The sequence below is a fragment of the Suricata suricatta genome, chromosome 9 (genome assembly GCF_006229205.1).
Source record: "Suricata suricatta isolate VVHF042 chromosome 9, meerkat_22Aug2017_6uvM2_HiC, whole genome shotgun sequence".
Lineage (NCBI taxonomy): Eukaryota > Metazoa > Chordata > Mammalia > Carnivora > Herpestidae > Suricata > Suricata suricatta.
In genome coordinates, this window is record NC_043708.1 from 108392361 (window position 1) to 108410847 (window position 18487).

An 18487-nucleotide genomic window follows, 5' to 3' on the forward strand; every position below is an offset into this window, starting at 1 on the left:
AGTCAAAGTCAGGAGCTTAACTCATCTTGCAGAGTATACCTTTTTCAGAAGAAATTCATCCATACTTTTTAAATCACTGACACTTGCTATGATCTGGACAGAGTCATTTTGCCAGTGCACAGATTCCAAAGCCACATTGCTGATCTTCACACTCCGCTTCCGCTTTGCCTTTGGAGAAGGTTCTTTGTTCTCCTTGAACTCTTTCCGGCAACTACCAGGCAATTCTGGGCTCAAAGGAGGTGTCGAGTGATACTGAACTAATTCTACAATTCAAGATAAGTATCCAAAAAAAAAAAAAATTAGTGAAAATACTGAAACTTCCACATTCTTCTTTTAAGTTTAACTTCCTTTAGTAAGTCACTGAAGGAAACATATGTAAGTATCTGAAAAGCCAAGTAACATTAATGTCTGACGTTATGCAATTAAGCAATAAATCTAGACTGCACATTTGTACACAAAATGTATGTTAAAATTACCACTTTGCAATGGGAAATGCCACCATTCCTCCCAAGGGGCTATCGTCTGATACCAAAAACCTGGATAGAAGGGTCTGGTAGAACTGAAGCCTGGATCCCAAATACCTCAGTCCCAAAGGAAAAAAGAAGATGTGATCACCCTGGCACGTTACATGCTATTAACCCAGTCATAGTTTTACATTTGTTTGAATGAACATTCAGCTACATAGGAGTCCAGCAAACCAGTGAAATTTGCTAATTATTATTATTTCATCACTAGGGTCTAAAGCCATAATTGTCCCAGTGATATCATCCGGTGTTATCCTGGCAACCTGTCTAGGGAGCTAGGTAAGTTAACTGGCTCACTTCTCCTTGGTCTCTTTAGTATTTACGACTCTTTTACATCTCCCAAATAACTGAATTTCTCAGAGAATTCTAGGAATTCTAGGATTCTAGGATTCCTGAGAAATCTCCTGGAATATTGGTAGGCTCAACAAATCTTCCCTGTAATCATTTACAACAGCGAAATTAGATTTCATGTAAGTCCATCACAATCCAGAACCAAAATGGGTTTGCCAAAGCCCTACCTGGTGCTTGGTAAGAATGTTGGCTCCTCACTTCACATTTCAGTTTGTTTCCCTGACATATATTCACCTATCCAATGGTATTCCTTCTTAAAAGCTAATTCCCTTCTAAAAGCTAATTCTGATAATGAAGGAAAAAAGAAGCCCCCTACATGCTAAATGCCATTTCAGGCAGAAAGTAAGACAAACCCAATCTCAGACATGGCACCACAACAAAAATTACAAAGATATATAGGATGCATGTATGTGCAAACTAGTATCAACTGATTTTAATTCCATTATATAACCTAGACATATAAGTATCTAATTACTTCATTTAGCAAAGTCAGTATCTTTCTTAAAAAAATAATGACTACTATAGAAATTGTAATACTATTTCAGTATTAAAAACAAGGGCTACCTTAATAAATTGTTACCTAAAGATGAATAAAAAGCTAAAAATTTAATCTTTATATACATATCCTTATGAAGCAACACACAGTGAAGCCTGCTAATAATACATGCTTCCACTAAAGAGTTTTATGCTTCCTTCTTGAGAATTTGCCATTGAGACCAGAACTCTGAAAAATGAAAAATTTAGGATGATTACTATAAACCAGATAAGATAATGTAATGGTAACAATTTCCCAAATTTCCAAACTTAACTTACAGTGTTCATTTAATTTATTATTGGTCTTGTCCCTATCAGTTTGCCAACTAATGGATAGGAGGAACAAAGCACAAGATACAAAAATAGGGCTCTAACTCCAGCTCTACTATTTCCCTCCCTGACAAACAGGTGCCTCTGCTTGGGCTCATCCATTCCTCTGTGAGACTTGATGATCTTTTCTCCCTGTCCCTTTATCTTATGCTAGATATGAGAAGTTTTGTTTACTTATTTTAACTGGGTCTGCTCTATCTTTCCTTTAGAGATAATAACTTTCTTCCTAGATCAACTATTTTATTCAATACTGGTATTTCACTTACCCACTGGTATTTCTTTCATCCACTCATTACCATATACCCATCTCTGGTGTATATCCCATCACTGCTGTAGATAGCTGGCATTTTTACATAACAGTTAAAAACTCTCACAGGTGCTTGAGTAAAGGGCTTGGGGGAAATAGAATAATCATCTAATGCTGCAATTACTGGAATCCTTGGAAAGTTAGTAATTCTGGCATTTAGAAAGGCCAGTTTTCTCAACAGATAAACTAACTGTTGGGTACTTTCAAGTATGCTATGATTGATGTTCAAAAAGTTAAAATAACAGCTACAATCATAAGGTCCAAAGCACTGACAGTATGTAGTACATACTTAACATACAGCACAGGGGTTTAGCCTCTGGAGCTGCACTACTTAAATTCAAATCTTACCTCTGCCAACTACAATATGTGCATAAGCAAATAATTCCTCTGTGCCTCAGCTTTCTCATCTATAAAACTAGGAATAAAAATTCTACTAACCTCAAAAATTGTGAGGATCAACTGAGTTAATACATACAACATGCTTAGTACAGTGCCTCGCCCATGGTAAACACTCAAATATTAGCTGCTGTTATCTTAATTTATACTAATAACACAAATTTGTTAAGTGAATGAATGACAGCTAAATTTTTACACTGTAGAAAGCTGAGGCTAACCAAAGATTCACCGTCATTCTTGAAGTTGTTACCTCACTGTTTTGTACCACACTTCCTTGGAACTTCTATTATAGGTACAAAAAAAATTTATAAAGTTAAGGAAGGATTTAACAATCCTGGTCCTTTCTCATTAGAATATCTGGCCAACAGGAACAGTGAAGTCTCAGAAAGAGTAAAACATTAGAAAGACAATCTCCACCCTTTGTTTTTACCATCTGGAAACTGATGAGCTGGAATCATATCTGAGCCAGGAAAGAATCCTGACACCTCTGACTGGGTGGCAGGTTTCACTCGGGTAGTCTTCTTGTCCCCTTGTCTCCCTTTGGCCCAGAATCTCATCTTAGCTCTCTGAGGTCTATTTTTAAAAATAAAGGAAAAATGGAAATGAGTATGTTGCAGTGACAATATTTGTACGGTCACTTTAACCTATATAAAGACCTTTCATATGTATGATTTCATTTAACCTTCACACCTAAGTTTAATCATATTTAGCCTTCAATTTCATATTTAAACTTCATCTTAAATCCATCTTGAATACAAGAAATAATAAGACCCAGAAATGCTAAATAATTCCTCAAAATGAAATGCTACAATGCAGTAAGACTAGAATTCTAATTTTCTGACTCCTTAAACTGCTATCATTCCATTCTTATCCTCTTTCCAGCTTGGATTTAGTACATAAACAACAACAAAGAAAATACTTAAAAAAATTTTTTTTAATGTTTTATTTTTGATACAGAAAGAGACAGAGCATGAGAGGGGGAGGGGCAGAGAGAGAAGGAGACACAGAACTGGAAGCAGGCTCCAGGCTCTGAGCTAGCTGGCAGCACAGAGCCCGATGCGGGGCTCGAACCCGCGAACGTGAGATCTGACCTGAGCTGAAGTTGGAGGTTTAATCAACTGAGCCACCCAGGCGCCCCAAGAAAATACTTTTTAAAAAATCACTGGTATCCCATTTACAACATACATATACTACAACATACTCTACAACATATTAGTTTACCATTTTTTTTGGATAATTTCCTTCTAGCCTTTATCCATAAGTATGCCCATTTTTACACCACTGTAATCATGATGAAAATACAATTTTTTTTTGAGAAAGAGAGACAGAGAGAAAAAAAGAACATGAGCAAGGGAGGGGGAGAGAGAGAGGGAGACACAGAATCCAAATCAGGGTCCAGGCTCTGAGCTGTGAGCACAGATGCAGGGCTTGAACCCATGAGCCCTGAGATCATGACCTGCACCAGAGTCAGATGCTTAACCGACTGAACCAGCCAGGTGCCCTGATGGAGATACAATTTTAAACCTTTCCACTTACCATTATATAATAAATGTTTTACTGTGACTATTTTATATTTAGAAGTTATCAATCTTATTATTTAACAAAAGCCATCATTTATTTGACTTGTTTTTTTGTTCCAGGCACAAGTGCCTACATTGGCTTACCTAATTTAATTATTTTAAAAAGTTTACTTTCAAACTATAACAACCATTTTATAAGTGAAAAGCTGGAAGCTTAAACATTAGGTAACTTTCCCAAGATTACACAGCCAGTGAGTAATGAAGTTGAAAATCATAACTACATTGATTATTATAAAGCTTCATTCTTATTGTTTATATGTAAGCCTGATTATTACTGCTTACATACTTTCTCCTGTCATATAAATTTTTTAAAAATCTTAAGATAATAACAGTTCACATTTACTAACTACCATGTATCCTAACCCCATACTAGGAGCTTATTTGTACATTCATTTCTTTTTGTTTTTTTTTTACTTTGCATGTTTATTCAATTAACATAAGCATCTACCAGGAGTCAAGCACGATATCCCTTTATGATATACCTAATGTTCCCAACTACTATGACAAATAGCTATTATTATCCTTACATTTTGCACATGAGCAAACTGAGGCTCAGAGGGCAGATGAAGCTGGAAGTTAAAATCAGACCGATCTGATTTTGAAATCCATTCTTTTTTCCTTTGTTCCTTTTTTTAAAGCCTATTACTGAACTTACACATCCGTGTACACTATAAAGAGAAGTTGTTTTACAAGGCTTATTACAAACGACAGCATCCTTCTGCCAATATTTTTCTGATCCTTGGAGGCAAACCTTCTGAACTGACTTAACTGACATTTTAATATATACTATACTTATAGTGCTGTCATCCTGTGACCACAAGTAATGGCTAAGCTGCTCCAACACTCCTGTTCTACACCCTCCACAAAGACCGGTATGCCCCCAGTAGAATCAAATGATAATTTGAGTTAGCTGAATATATAATATTTTCTGTAGTATCAGCCACTTTTTTTTTTTAACATTTTTTAATGTTTATTCATTTTTGAGAGAGAGAGAGACAGACTGTGAGTAGGGGAGGGGCAGAGAGAGAGGGAGAGACAGAATTTGAAGCAGGCTCCAAGCTGACAACAAAGAGCCTGATGTGGGGCTTGAACCCACAAACCGTGAGATCCTGACCTGAGCTGAAGTTGGATGCTTAACCAACTGAGCCACCCAGGCACCCCTATCAGCCACTTTTTATTACACAAATAATATTCACAACTAAGGCATGTAGTTCCCAGCATAACCTATTTTTTTTTTAGAGTTAGTGTTTTGCTTTAGTTTGCTCACTTATCTACACACAATTCACTTCTAAATGCTTTCCTAGTTGTGGACGTCTCTTTTCAACATGTTCAAACATAGTTAAGTACTCCATTTCTTTAAGAAATCTCTCTCAGAGCCTTCTAGCTTGCTCCAATCTGGCATGGTTTCCCTCCGTACTTGCTGTACAACCATCATTTGAAAAGCTACTTTTGTCATCATTATGGAAATTCCTTTTGTCTCAATTTTATAATGACAGGTCTGTTTTTATCTATTACTCTGGGCAATCATTGGGCACTTTCAATCTGGAAACCCATGTCCTTCAGTTCTGTGAGATTTATTTAGGTTACTTAATTCATGACTTGTCCTCTTTGTTTTCTTTGTTCAGTCTTTCTGGACTTCCTATTTTTTTTAATTTTAATTTTTAATAGTTTATTGTCAAATTGGTTTCCATATAACACCCAGTGCTCTTCCCCACAAGTGCCCTCCTCCACTACCACCACCTCCCCTCCACCTCCCCCTTCAATCCTCGGTTCCTTTTCAGCATTCAATAGTCTCTCAGGTTTTGCATTCCTCTCTCTCCTCAACTCTCTTTCCCCCTTCCCCTCCCCTTGGTCCTCCATTAGGTTTCTCCTGTTCTCCTGTTTGACCTATGAGTGCAAACATACGGTATCTGTCCTTCTCCGCCTGACTTATTTTGCTTAGCATGACACCCTAGAGGTCCATCCACTTTGTTACAAATGGCCAGATTTCATTCTTCCTCATTGCCATGTAATACTCCATTGTATATATATATATACCATATCTTCTCGACCCATTCAACAGGTGATGAACATTTAGGCTCTTTCCATGATTTGGCTATTGTTGACAGTGCTGCTATAAACATTGGGGTATATGTGCCCCTATGTGTCAGCACTTCTGTATCCCTTGGGTAAATCCCTAGCAGTGCTATTGCTGGGTCATAGGGGAGTTCTACTGATAGCTTTTTGAGGAACCTCCAGACTGTTTTCCAGAGCGGCTGCTATTAATGTGGGTCACTGGATCCTCTGAACTGCTCTATTTTCTTATCTATTTTTTTAATTCCAGTTAACACGATGCAATATTCATTTCAGGTGTACAATACCGTGATTCAACACTTCCATATAACACCCAGTGCTGATCACAAGCCCACTCCTTAATCCCATCACCAATCTCCCCCATTCCCCACCTACCTTCCCTCTGGTAAGCATCAGTTTGTTCTCTATAATTAAGAGTCTGTTTCATAGTCTGTCTTTCTTTTTGTTTCCTCCCCTTTGCTCATTTGTCTTGTTTCTTAAATTCCACACATGAAAGAAATCATATAGTATTTGTCTTTCTCTGACTTATTTTGCTTAGCACAGTACTCTCTAGCTCCATTTATATTGTTGCAAATGGCAAGATTTCATTCTTTTTGATGCAATATTCCATTGCATATATATATATATACCCACATTTATCTAATTATGAATGGATACTTGAGATGTTTATAATAATTTGGCTATTGTAGATAATGCTGCTTTAAATATCAGAGTGCATGTATCCTTTTGAATCAGTATTTTTGTATCCTTTAGGTAAATACCCAGTACTGCAATTTCTGGATTACAGGGTAGTTCTATTTTTACATTTTTGAGGAACTTCTGTACTGCTTTCCGGAGTGCCACGCCAGTCTGCATTCCCACCAACAGTGTAAAAGGGCTACCCCTTCTCTACATCCTCACCAACACCTGCTATTTCTTGTCTTGTTGATTTTAGCCATTCTGGCAGGTGTAAGATTATATCTCATTGCAGCTTTGATTTGTATTTACTGACGATCAGTGATGTTGAGCATGTTCATGTGTCTGTTGGCCATCTGTATGTCTTCTTTGGAAAAATGTCTACTCATGTCTCCTGTCCATTTTTTAATTGGATTATTCATTTTTTTAGTGTTGAGTTTTATACACATTCTTTACATATTTTGGATACTAACCCATTATCAGATATGTCATTTGCAAGTACTTTCTCTTATTCCATAGGTTGCCTTTTAGTTTTGTTGATTATTTCCTTCACTATGCAGAGCTTCTTATCTTAATGAGGTCCCAATAGTTTATTTTTTGTTTCCCTTGCCTCTGGAAACATGTCAAGTAAGAAGTTGCTGCTGCTGAGGTTAAAGAAATTGCTGCCTATTTTCTGTAGGATTCATGTAGGATTTTAATAGTTTCCTGTCTCACATTTAGATCTTTCATCCATTTTGAATTTATTTTTTGTATGGTGTAAGAAAGAGTCCAGTTCATTCTTCTACATGTCACTGTCCAGCTTTCTCAACATGGTTTGCTGAAGAGACTGTCTTTTTTCCACTAAATATTCTTCCCTGCTTTGTCAAAGATTAGTTGGTCATACATCTATTGGTCCACTTTGGAGTTCTCTATCTGTTCCATTGATCTGTGTCTGTTCTTGAGCCAGTACCATACTGTCTTGATGATTACAGCTCAAACTGATTTTCTTATCTTTTCATGTCTCTTTCATCTCTTTGTCTTTTTGCTTAACCTTCTGAGTTATGTCCTCAACTTTCTTTTCAAATATTCTAGTTCTTTCTTTATGCTATCATATTTTTAGTTTCCAAAGGGCCTTTTAATAATGTTTGTCTTTCATGCATTTTGTTTGGTTCCATGTTTGCAGTTATATTTATTTATGCAGAAGGTCTGTTGATTAGTTTCACTTGTCTGTCTTGAAGTTTCCTTTCCCCTGCATAGTTTATTTCATCCAAGGTGTATTATATCCATTAGTTTTAGTTTCTTTGATAAGATGTTTCTTCAAATGTATTAGTAAAACATAGGGCTGAAAAAACACTGTTTGGAAGTTCTAGTGTGCAATGGTGGAGCTTCCAAACTGGTCTTCCTTGTATGGTTATCTAGCTACTCCATTCTGTAGGGAGAGTCCCTAATACCAAAACCTTTAGGTCTTTCCTAGAAGGTTGTACAAAAGTCCCAAAGACTTTTTGAATCATCTGCTTATGGGATATATGAAATGTGGAAGCTGAAAGGAAGAAAAGGCTGGGGGAATCTTAATATTCAGTATGTAAACACCATTAAATCTACTTATCCAAATATATACCTCAGTCCTCATATGTATCTGAGAACTCCAAGTACAGAGATCTTCTATTTTATCCTTTCCAGAGAATAAATCTCCAGCTTTCTGCTAGGATTGGGGACTATCAATCAGCCAGAAGCTTCTTTCTCAGGTTTACCCAGATGGTTTATGATTCACCTTTCTTCTATTAAGACATTTAAAATCTGTCTATTTGCTTTCTAGATTCCACGATTTTATTATTGTTGTCTCTAACTGTTTTATTGTTTGTTGCTGTTTGTCCTGCACAGGTTTTGTCATCTTAACAATTTTGGAGGAGGAAGTAGAAATTAAATTTATATATTTAATCTATTTCCAGCCATAAGTTCTATTATGGTATATCTTTTTTCTCAAAATGTGATCTCTAACATATCTGGTCAGGATTTGTATTATCTTGGATTATGCCTCTATAGACATTAAGGAAGTGGTCTTTAATAGGACTAAGAACCAGAATGATTTCAATGTAATCTTCAGGGGTTCAGTGAAGGCCCAAGTGCCTTCTATAACACAATAAGAGACAAAGATATTTCCTTGTCAAATAAAAACTCCACAGACTCTCTTAAAGGGAATAGAATTATTTTCTGACAGGCTTTTCCAGTTCCATTTGTAAAACACTCAGAACAGAATCCAAATCCAAAGCTGGAAAATATTTTCACTGTCATCTGGCCTAATCTCCCTTCTCTTACAACAAAAAAAGTCACAAGTTATATAATGATTTAAAGACTTCATCCAAATCACACTGCTAAACATAAAGCTTCTCATGTAAATCTCAACTATCAGGTGCCTGTCTCACAGTAAGTACTTAATACTTGTTGAAAAATAAATTTCAAAACTAGCTGCTCTATCAACTATGCTTTTTTTTTTTGAAGCTACAGTTTGCTTTTTTTTTTTTTTTTTTTAATGTCTTTATATTTGAGAGGGATAGACAGAGAGTGTGCTGGGGAAAGGCAGAGAAAGGGGGAGACACAGAATCCAAAGCAGGCTCCAGGCTCTGAACTATCGGCACAGAGCCTGACTGACACAAGGTTCGAACCCATGGACCATAAGATCATGAGCTGAGCTGAAGCCCAACGCCTAGCTGACTGAGCCACCCGGGCGCTCCTCAATTATGCTTCTTAAGAGAGGCGAAGTATAAACTATAGTCAATTGGTAAATAAAATGATATTACCCCTATTAACTCAGTGCATATACCTTATATCCGAATCTGAAGCCTTCTGCCTCACTGCCAATTTTGTAATCTCTCCTTGAGACATAGTCTTATGAAGCTTTGCTTCTTCATCAACTGAAGAAAATCGCTGTGATGTCTGTAATAATTACATATATGGAAGACTTTAAAACCAAGTAACTATAACATAGCATTGTAATTAAAACTCAAGTTACAGAATTATTTGAGAATTTTATCTATTAAAAATATATAAAAATGTATTCATATTATTCAGCAACTCACTGAAATAAAAGAACCCTCTAAAACCTTTATTAATTTCCTTGTAATCTGAAGTAAAGAGAACCTGGGTCAATGAAATGCTGAATAGTACCTACCAGTTCATGTCTTCTCACAGCTTAACAGTGAATATCAAGTGGAAAGGTATGAAAGAAGTCAAAGCCAACTAAAGATACAGACAAAAGATCCAGGCTCTGATAAATCTAGAATACTAAGTATAGTCTTTCTCCTTTTATTTGTCCCTACAAGGTAATAATTATTATGGCCTAACATGCTGTTATTCTTATTATATACCCATTCAGGGATTTTAAAAAGCTAGAACAAAGGAAGATTAAAAAAAGTAAACAAACCAAAGACCAAACAATTAAAGATCATTATCACCACTAATGCTCTACACTATAAACAACTTCATGGCTTCATCAAACTGGGACCTGAATTTCATTTAGCAATTTTTGTTCCATTTGTTTAAAATATGCATCTCTAAAATTTGGAGGAGAAAACTTCTTGGTACCTATTCAAATCATTTCCTCGTATTTCATTTTTCTAAAATTATAGGATGTTTTCTTTAGTCTTCTAGTCTGCTTGACTATGGCCTTATCAACAGAAATAGAAAATAACATGGCTTGTTAAAATTTAAAGAATAGACTTCTGCTTCTGGCCAAGAAGAAGAAACTGGGACCTGTTTTATCCTCTTGTCTGAAAGAACCAAAAACAAAAACAAAACAAAAACTCAGACAAAATAGTAAGAACCAGCAGTTATCAAGATGACGAACAGTTATCTCTAAGGGATAAGAAACAAAGGAAGTACATCTTTCATCTTCCCCAGCCTCGTGCCTTGAGACAGTTTCCAGGCTGTGACACAGGGAGGGGAAATTCAGGTGAGCCCTGGCAGACTCTCTGAGTTGAGCACATGAAGCTGAAGTCCAAAGAGACCAAGGTGACTAGAGACCAAAAGACAGAGTACAGAAGAGTAAAGAGATGCACAAATAAAGAAGTCTAGAGATCTTTGTAAGTTATTTAGCTTAGTACCCATCAACACTTCTATGTCAGACAACTACCCAAGACCAGGCAAAGAATGACCTGAAAGGATTAAAGGTGATGGAACCCCACACCTACAAAATCCCAGCAATAGTGCCTGTGCCCAGGAATCAGAATACAGGGGCACCTGGGTGGCTCAGTCAGTTAAGCATCTGGCTTCAGCTCACATCATGATCTCACGGTTCGTGGCTATGAGCCCTGCATAGGGTTCTGGGCTGACAGCTAGCTCAGAGCCTGGAACCTGTCTTCAGATTCTGTGTCTCCCTCTCTCTCTGACCTTCCTCTGCTCATGCTGTCTCTCTCTCTCAAAAATAAAAAAATTTAAAAAGTCAGAATATGTAACTTTATGATTCCCAGGGCACTGGCTGAAGCACACAGAGGATCTTGCCTCAGTAGTTAAGAATAATGAGCCCTAGGCGAACTATTACTCTGTTTAAGCCTAACAAATCTTTGTTTTATTTAATAAAAATTATATATTTAGTATAGAACATGATTCAACTTACACATAAATATTAAAATGATTACTACAGTCAAGCTATTTAACATACCATCTCCTCACATGGTTTGTGTTTCGGCAGTGAGAGCACCTGAAAGCTACTCTAGAATGTTACTAGAAATGAAGAGTCTCAAGAATGTTAAGTAAATATAAAAGTATCTAGCACCCAATAAGACAAATTCACAATATCAGGCATCCAATAATAAACTAGGCACACAAAGAAATAACAGTATGTGGCTAACAAAAGGAAAAAAAATCAATCCATCTAAAGTAACTCAAAACTGATACAAATACTGAGCACTAGGAAATCAGAAACTTGACTAATAGGAAAGGACTTAAAGCTGCATGTGATTCAAGGTGACATATTAAAAAACATTTTTTTTAATGTTTGTTTATTTTTATCATAGAGACAGAGCATGAAGGGGGGGGGGGGGGGGGGAGGGGGGGGGCTGGGAGGGAGACAGGGTGGGAGAGTGAAGGAGACACAGAATCTGAAGCAAGCTCCAGGCTCTGAGCTGTTAGCACAGAGCCTGATGTGGGGCTCAAACCCACTAACCATGAGATCATGACCTGAGCTCAAGTTGGACGCTTAACCAACTGAGCCACCCAGGTACCTTCAAGGTTTTTACCTTTTTAAACCTTTTTAAAAACACTGCTTCTGAGGAAAATGAAGGTAAAAAGGAAGGAAGGGGTGCCTTTTGGAGACTGAGTAGTGAAAACAAAAAGATGTAAAAGGGTAAAATTTGTATCTAGCAAGGCAAAAAAGGAGCAAAAAATGGAGGATACAATGATGCCTTCACCACACACACACACACACACACACACACACTCACACAACTAAAAGACTCAAAACCGGCAGCTGGTAAAAGAAATTTTTCTTTGTTATACAGACAGAAGAGGAAGCGCTTGAAATCAAGTTATGTATAAACTATCCCAAATGAACAATATGCATAAATTAAGATACACAAAATCTACACAAGTTATAGTAAGAAAACAAAAAAATTAGAACCAAAACAATCAGTTGATTAGCCCATCTCCCAATGAACAAACAAAAACCAAGCATGAAGCAGAAAACTGTAAATCAAAAATGAATTTAATAACTTCATTTATATGAAACACCATATTAATCAGGAATTCAAAAATTAAAAACAGAATTGAGCTCCCCACTCCCTAGAAAACCAGGAAGAATTGAAAAGAGTCAAATGAACTCAGGAAAGAAACAAAAAGATAGTAAAGAATAACTTAGAAGATGCCCAAGGGAGAAAATATACAAATGCAAATTTAAAAGGGATTAAACAAAAGCAGGAAGATAATAAAGAATATAAAGTGATAAAAAGAAATGAGTAAAAAGAGTCAGAGAGAAGGTGGTTGAGATGGAGGAAGAAAAAATTATTTATAATTGGGAGTCCTTACACAAGAAAAACAATACAATGAATGGAACACAATATCTAAAACTGTAATCCATGAAAGTGTTTCAAAAATAAGGCAAAGCCCAAATTTATACACACACACACACACACACACACACAAACACACACACCCAAAGTCCTACAAGTATATGGGATAACTCATCTGTGATGATCTAGTTGGAGACATATCCTAAATTTTAGATATAAAGAAAGAAATCCTGAAGGTCTCAAAGTAAAAAGAGTCAATATCTCTTTGTAAGAGCAAGAGAATTAGACTGGTAACAGACTTACAAAAATAACAAATAAACAAAATAGCATTTTCAAAACTTCAGGTATGAATCAAGTATGAATTAAAGTATGAATTAAGGATTTTATATGTAGCCAAGATGTCCCTTCAAATATCAAGGGAATTTCAGGATATAGCCTTCCTGAGTAAAGTACTAGGAACAGAGCTACAACCAATCGAGAAATAAATATGGAAACTTCAGCAATATATTTGATATGATCATTTCAGATATTTAATAACTCTAAGACAAAAAACAAAGGTGGGGGTTCTAGAGTGAAAGAATATGTAAAATTAAATGGTCTGACAAAGTAGAAGTAGAAGCTTAAAAAACAGAGAAAAAGTAGAGAATAATTAATCAATAATTATGCCAAAACACGTAAGAATTAAAAAATACTGTTTATAAACACTAGTTTAAGAATAATAGATTAAACCAAAATATGGTAAATTAAGGGAATTTTTAAAAATTATATACAAAAAATAAAAATAAATAAAAATTATAAACAAACCCAGAGAAAAAGAACACACCACATCGTAGCAAAAGAAATTTTAAAAAGTGAAAGAAAAAAGTAACAAACTTAATATAATGTAGAATAACATAAAATTATGAGTTGAGACTATCAGTTATATCAATAAATATAAATAGATTTAACTCATCTATAAGGCAAAAAAATTTTAATTTGACTCACAAAGTAGGAACCAACTACAATGCATATAAAACATGCATCTAAACCAAAAGGGTTCAGAAGGGCTAAAAATAAAAAGAAGAGTAAAAGTATTCTAGGCAAATAGAAATAATTAAGAAAACAGAGGCTATGCTATTATTGTTTAAGTAGAATTCAAGCCAAAAGCACTGAATGTGACAAAAGACATTATTAATACCAAAAGCCACAACTTGCGGTGAATAATAGGAAATCTTAACATGACATTCTCTGTGTAAAACCGCTGTATAAATGATAGTAAGTATATAACCAGTAAGGAAGAAATTATGGCTCTATATTGAAATTTTACATTCTAAATACAGAATACACCTTCTTAAAAAATGCACAAGGTACAGTCACAAAAATTGACCACATATTAAGTAACAAAGAAAATAACCAGTAAATTTGATCAAATAGAAGCATTACAAATACTCTCTAATCACAATACAATAAAACTAGAAACTAAAAAAAAGTTAAAAAAGATAAAGGCCCTTTCTCTGAAAACTAAAAGATTTTTACTGAACAAGTTTTGGGTAAAAAATAATATAAACTGAAATTACAGATTTTCAAAAAGTAACTGAAGACTTAAACACATTAGAATAAACAAGATAAATCTGAAGTAGTGACTGGAAGAAAATTCATAGCCTTAAAAACCTGTATCAATAAAAATAACTTCAATAAATGAATTAAATTCCCCAATAAAAATGTAGAAAACTAAGACAGTAAACTAAAAGAAAATATAAGGAAATAAAGGTAAAAGCAGAAATCAGTGGAGAATGGGGGGCTGGGGGAAACTAGGTATAATAAGTAAAAATCCTGTTATTTTGGAAAAAAGTAACAAAAGACAAAAGACTAGCTAACTTAAAGGAAAAAAGGATAAAACACAAATCTACAAAATATGAATGACAAAAGAGAAATAACTATTGAAACAAAGTTTTTAAAAATCATAAGACTATTTCTAGACCTCTATGCAAATAAATCTGGAAAGCTAGATGAAATGAATTAATTTCATAAGAAAAAAAGTTATTTTCCAAAATTGACCCCTTTAGATAGAAAGCTTATGAGACTAATTCTCTAGAAGAAATACAGGAAGCAAGGAAATATATCATCAAAAAGTACCAACCCAAGATGGTTTCATAGGGAAATTCTATCAAATCTTTAAAGAGCAGAGTTGCGATGCTATGAACCATCCCTAAATTTTGGGGGGAATAAAATCCATTTATAAATACTAAGTGATTTAACAGTATGGCTGCTGTGCTGGGACTGCCAACCCAAACCTTTCATGTCATAAACTCTGTTCAGTATCAACCAGATTTCTAATTTGCAAGACCCATCTCAAAATCACCAGCCTAGGTTCTAAAATTCTATAAACATCCTCTCCTGGCTTTCCCTTTCTGAGACCTAATCAAGGTGGATTTTCCTTTACTGTAAAATAAGCTAGAAAACTTAGCTTGCTCTATCTACAGGTTTTTCTGGCAATCTTTTGTGGAGTGAGTGGTGGCAAGAAGGAAAATTCAACAAAGATAAGGACTAGTGAATGTCTAAGAGAATAACTAACAGGAACAGGAAGTAACAGTAGGTTTGAAGGTAAAATGAGAAGTTTATCACACTGGAGATAAAGAAAACAAATTTTGGAGAGCTATTTAGGAGTCAGGCCCATAGAGATGATTACTTTCCCTCTTGGGAACGACAGAGGCAACATGTTACCTATACCAGTCCTACTAACAAGAAAGAGAAATGATGTGACTAACTCACTTACCATCTAGAATACTTAGAGACTAAAAACCTGTATGAAAAACTTCTTAAAAAATATTACGTGACATTATGTGACAGAATATATCATTCTTCTTGGATAAAAGCCAACACAATGGATAGAACTGAGTGGGAGCAACATACAGAGATTAAATAGTTACTCAAATGGCAGAATTAAGGGCAGAAAGTTTAAAAAAAAAAAAAACCCACCACCAAAGGAGGAAACTACTACTCTTTCCACTCCTCCTAGCAGGTAACAATTATGTTAATTTAATTAATTAACCACTGATGAATTCCAGAAGTAGTGCGTATCAAATCCTCTTCAGATAATTCATTTATAACTGTCTTTATCCCATTGAATCAGTTATTTCCCAAGTAGGAAGGTAAGATAGCATCTTCCAAGACTGAATGACACCCTTTTTAGTGAATGTCGGCGTGACAGGATCACTATGTCCAGTGGGGAAAAAAAATCCAATTTTTAAAAATCCATGTGCCTAGAAAATTAAGCCTATTTAAAATCCTGGATATATCTGAATTTTTGAGAATTCAGTAGATCCTACTTACAATTAGTCTTCATCTTCACAATATCAGATAACATTAGAACATGGCATATTTTCAAGATAAACAGGAACACATTTGAAACTGTTTCTACCCTTTCCACCCCAACCCCAATTAGTATCTATCAGCATATTCTAGAAAGCAAAGCTTCTTCATGCAAGTGTCCACCAGAAACAAACACCACCACCTGTTCCTAAAATAGCTAGTGATGAAACAGAAAGAGTGTGAAAAAGCTGGAAAGGGGGCGATATACACTGTGCAGGGATACAGAGTGCACTACAACTACTGGCATGCAGTGACCATCAAAAAGCAGGTGAACAGAATCATAGGCAGAGGCTACCAGCTAGAACCCTTAAAGGGGCCAAATGCTCCAAGCAGAAAGACCAACTTCCAGTTGATCTCATTAAGAGTTTTCAATGAGGAAGAATTCTACCACCAAAAGGACTAAGGTTTGTAACAAAGAAAACTCTCAGGAACAAAACAGCAATTACAAATGCTAAGTTCTTCCACAAATGAAAAATCTACATACACTTTGGAGAATAATTTAAGTATGCTCCCTATTTACACTAAAAAAAGAAAAAAAGAACACTTTTCAGTAAAATTAGTTGCCCTGTAACATAATTTCATCTTTAACTACAAATCATATGGTAGAGTAGGTTTTATTATTTATAACTCAAAAACAGGGCACCTCCAAAGTGGAGTCACTTTACCCTACACTTAAGAGAATGCTTTGGTTCTAGTTATATACATTAATAGACAGATTGTTTCTAATTTTTACAACCCTATGCTTTAGCTCAGGGTAATGACTCATTCGTCTAATTAGAGAACTAGTCATACATTTTTCTATTTTTATTTTTTTCTTTCTTAGAATATCAGTATTATTTAAAGATGGAGTCTATTTCTAACAGAAGATAAAGATAATGAGGGTATTCTAGAAATTAGCAGAAAATTTAATTCCTTGGCACAAACAGCTTATAACAGTCCAAAGATGAAATATTTAGTATGGCAAAAGAAGACGAACCTAAAATTTTTCTCCTATAATGAACATATACTAAAAGAGAACATTAGAAACCCAACTTAATTAAGGGTAAGCATAGAAATAAACTGCATATATCACTCTACTTTGTGAGTGATAATGTTTTAGTACATTATTGGACAAATAAATTCCTTAAATTGTGGATTTTCCAGGACAATTCCAAAATCAAACATTTTATATCCATAAATACATTCATACTTGTCAAACTATATACACCTAATTTTGGATGAAATATGATGATAAAGTTATATTCCTAGTCAAATATTTTGACTAAGTGCAGCTTTAATCAAACATAACTCCAATGTTATAATTTGTGATTAATTCAAATTCACATTACATATAGACTTCTACTTGGCTAAGTTGGTCCAAGAAAACATTTTTGGCATTGCTCATTATATTTTTTAAAAATTCATGTTTAGGGGTGCCTAGGTGGAACAGTTGGTTAAGCATCTGACTCAATTTTGGCCCAGGCTGTGATCTCATGGCTCATGGGTTCAAGCCCCACATTGTGTTCTGTGTTGATGCTGTAGAGCATTCTTGGGATTCTGTCTCTCCTCTCTGACCTTCCCCTGCTTGTGTGTGCCTGCACTCTCTCTCTTTTCCTCTCTCTCTCTCACAAAACAAATTAACTTAAAAAAACTAAACAAAACTAAAAAAAATTGAAAGTATTTTCAATTACTAAATAATGGTGGAGGGGAAGCAAGTTTAAAGACCAAAAACAAAACAAAAAAAGAGAGAGTACCATTTCAGTTAAAAGCAACTGAATTATTTAACAATATACCCTATTCACTAGACCAAGGATCAATCAGCAAACTATGGCCAGCAGGTCAAATAGAGCCCGCTGTTTTTGTAAACAGTTTTACTGGAACACAGTTCTGCCTATTTGTTTACTTATTATCTAGGGTTGTTTTAACTTTACAACAGCAGAGCTGACCAATATCTAAAATATTTACTATCAGGCCCTTTACAGAAAACAGTTGGGGGACCCTGCTCTAGACCTTTTAAGATATAACAAAAAATCTCTACATTAGTGCTAAATTAAATAGCCCTAACTTTCCCTACTTTATGATTTGACAAATGTTGTTAAAGTGCCCTTTACCTGGTCCTATTAAATTAAGGTTTAGTTTTATTGCTGTGTTCACTGAGGTTTCCCGTGTACAAACCATTATACTAGGAAGAAGCTGTGATGGTTAAGCTTTAGATTAGCAACGACTAGTCACTACTCCCAACAGATTTGCTTGTTCCCTAATTTTCTTATATTGCTATAAAATTACCATTTCGGAGTCACTGTGAGAGGCCTGACCCAGGCTGGGTGCAGGCCCTAGCTCAGAGTGAGAAGCTTGGTCAAGGGAGAGAATGGGCTCAATAATGTCATCGTAATCATCTTCCTCTGT

The 18487-nt window shown here is 35.3% G+C and overlaps 1 protein-coding gene across 1 annotated transcript in view; it reads right to left on the reverse strand.

The window, feature by feature from the left end:
- MYO9A (myosin IXA) overlaps nucleotides 1-18487 on the reverse strand; it is a 269955-nt gene that overhangs the window by 91550 nt on the left and 159918 nt on the right. The window contains exons 26-28 of the mRNA XM_029952268.1: nucleotides 9571-9683; nucleotides 2873-3015; nucleotides 40-263 (exon numbers count right to left, since the gene is read on the reverse strand). Of these exons, the coding sequence (XP_029808128.1) occupies nucleotides 40-263; nucleotides 2873-3015; nucleotides 9571-9683 (480 nt within the window). The remainder of the gene's footprint in view (nucleotides 1-39; nucleotides 264-2872; nucleotides 3016-9570; nucleotides 9684-18487) is intronic.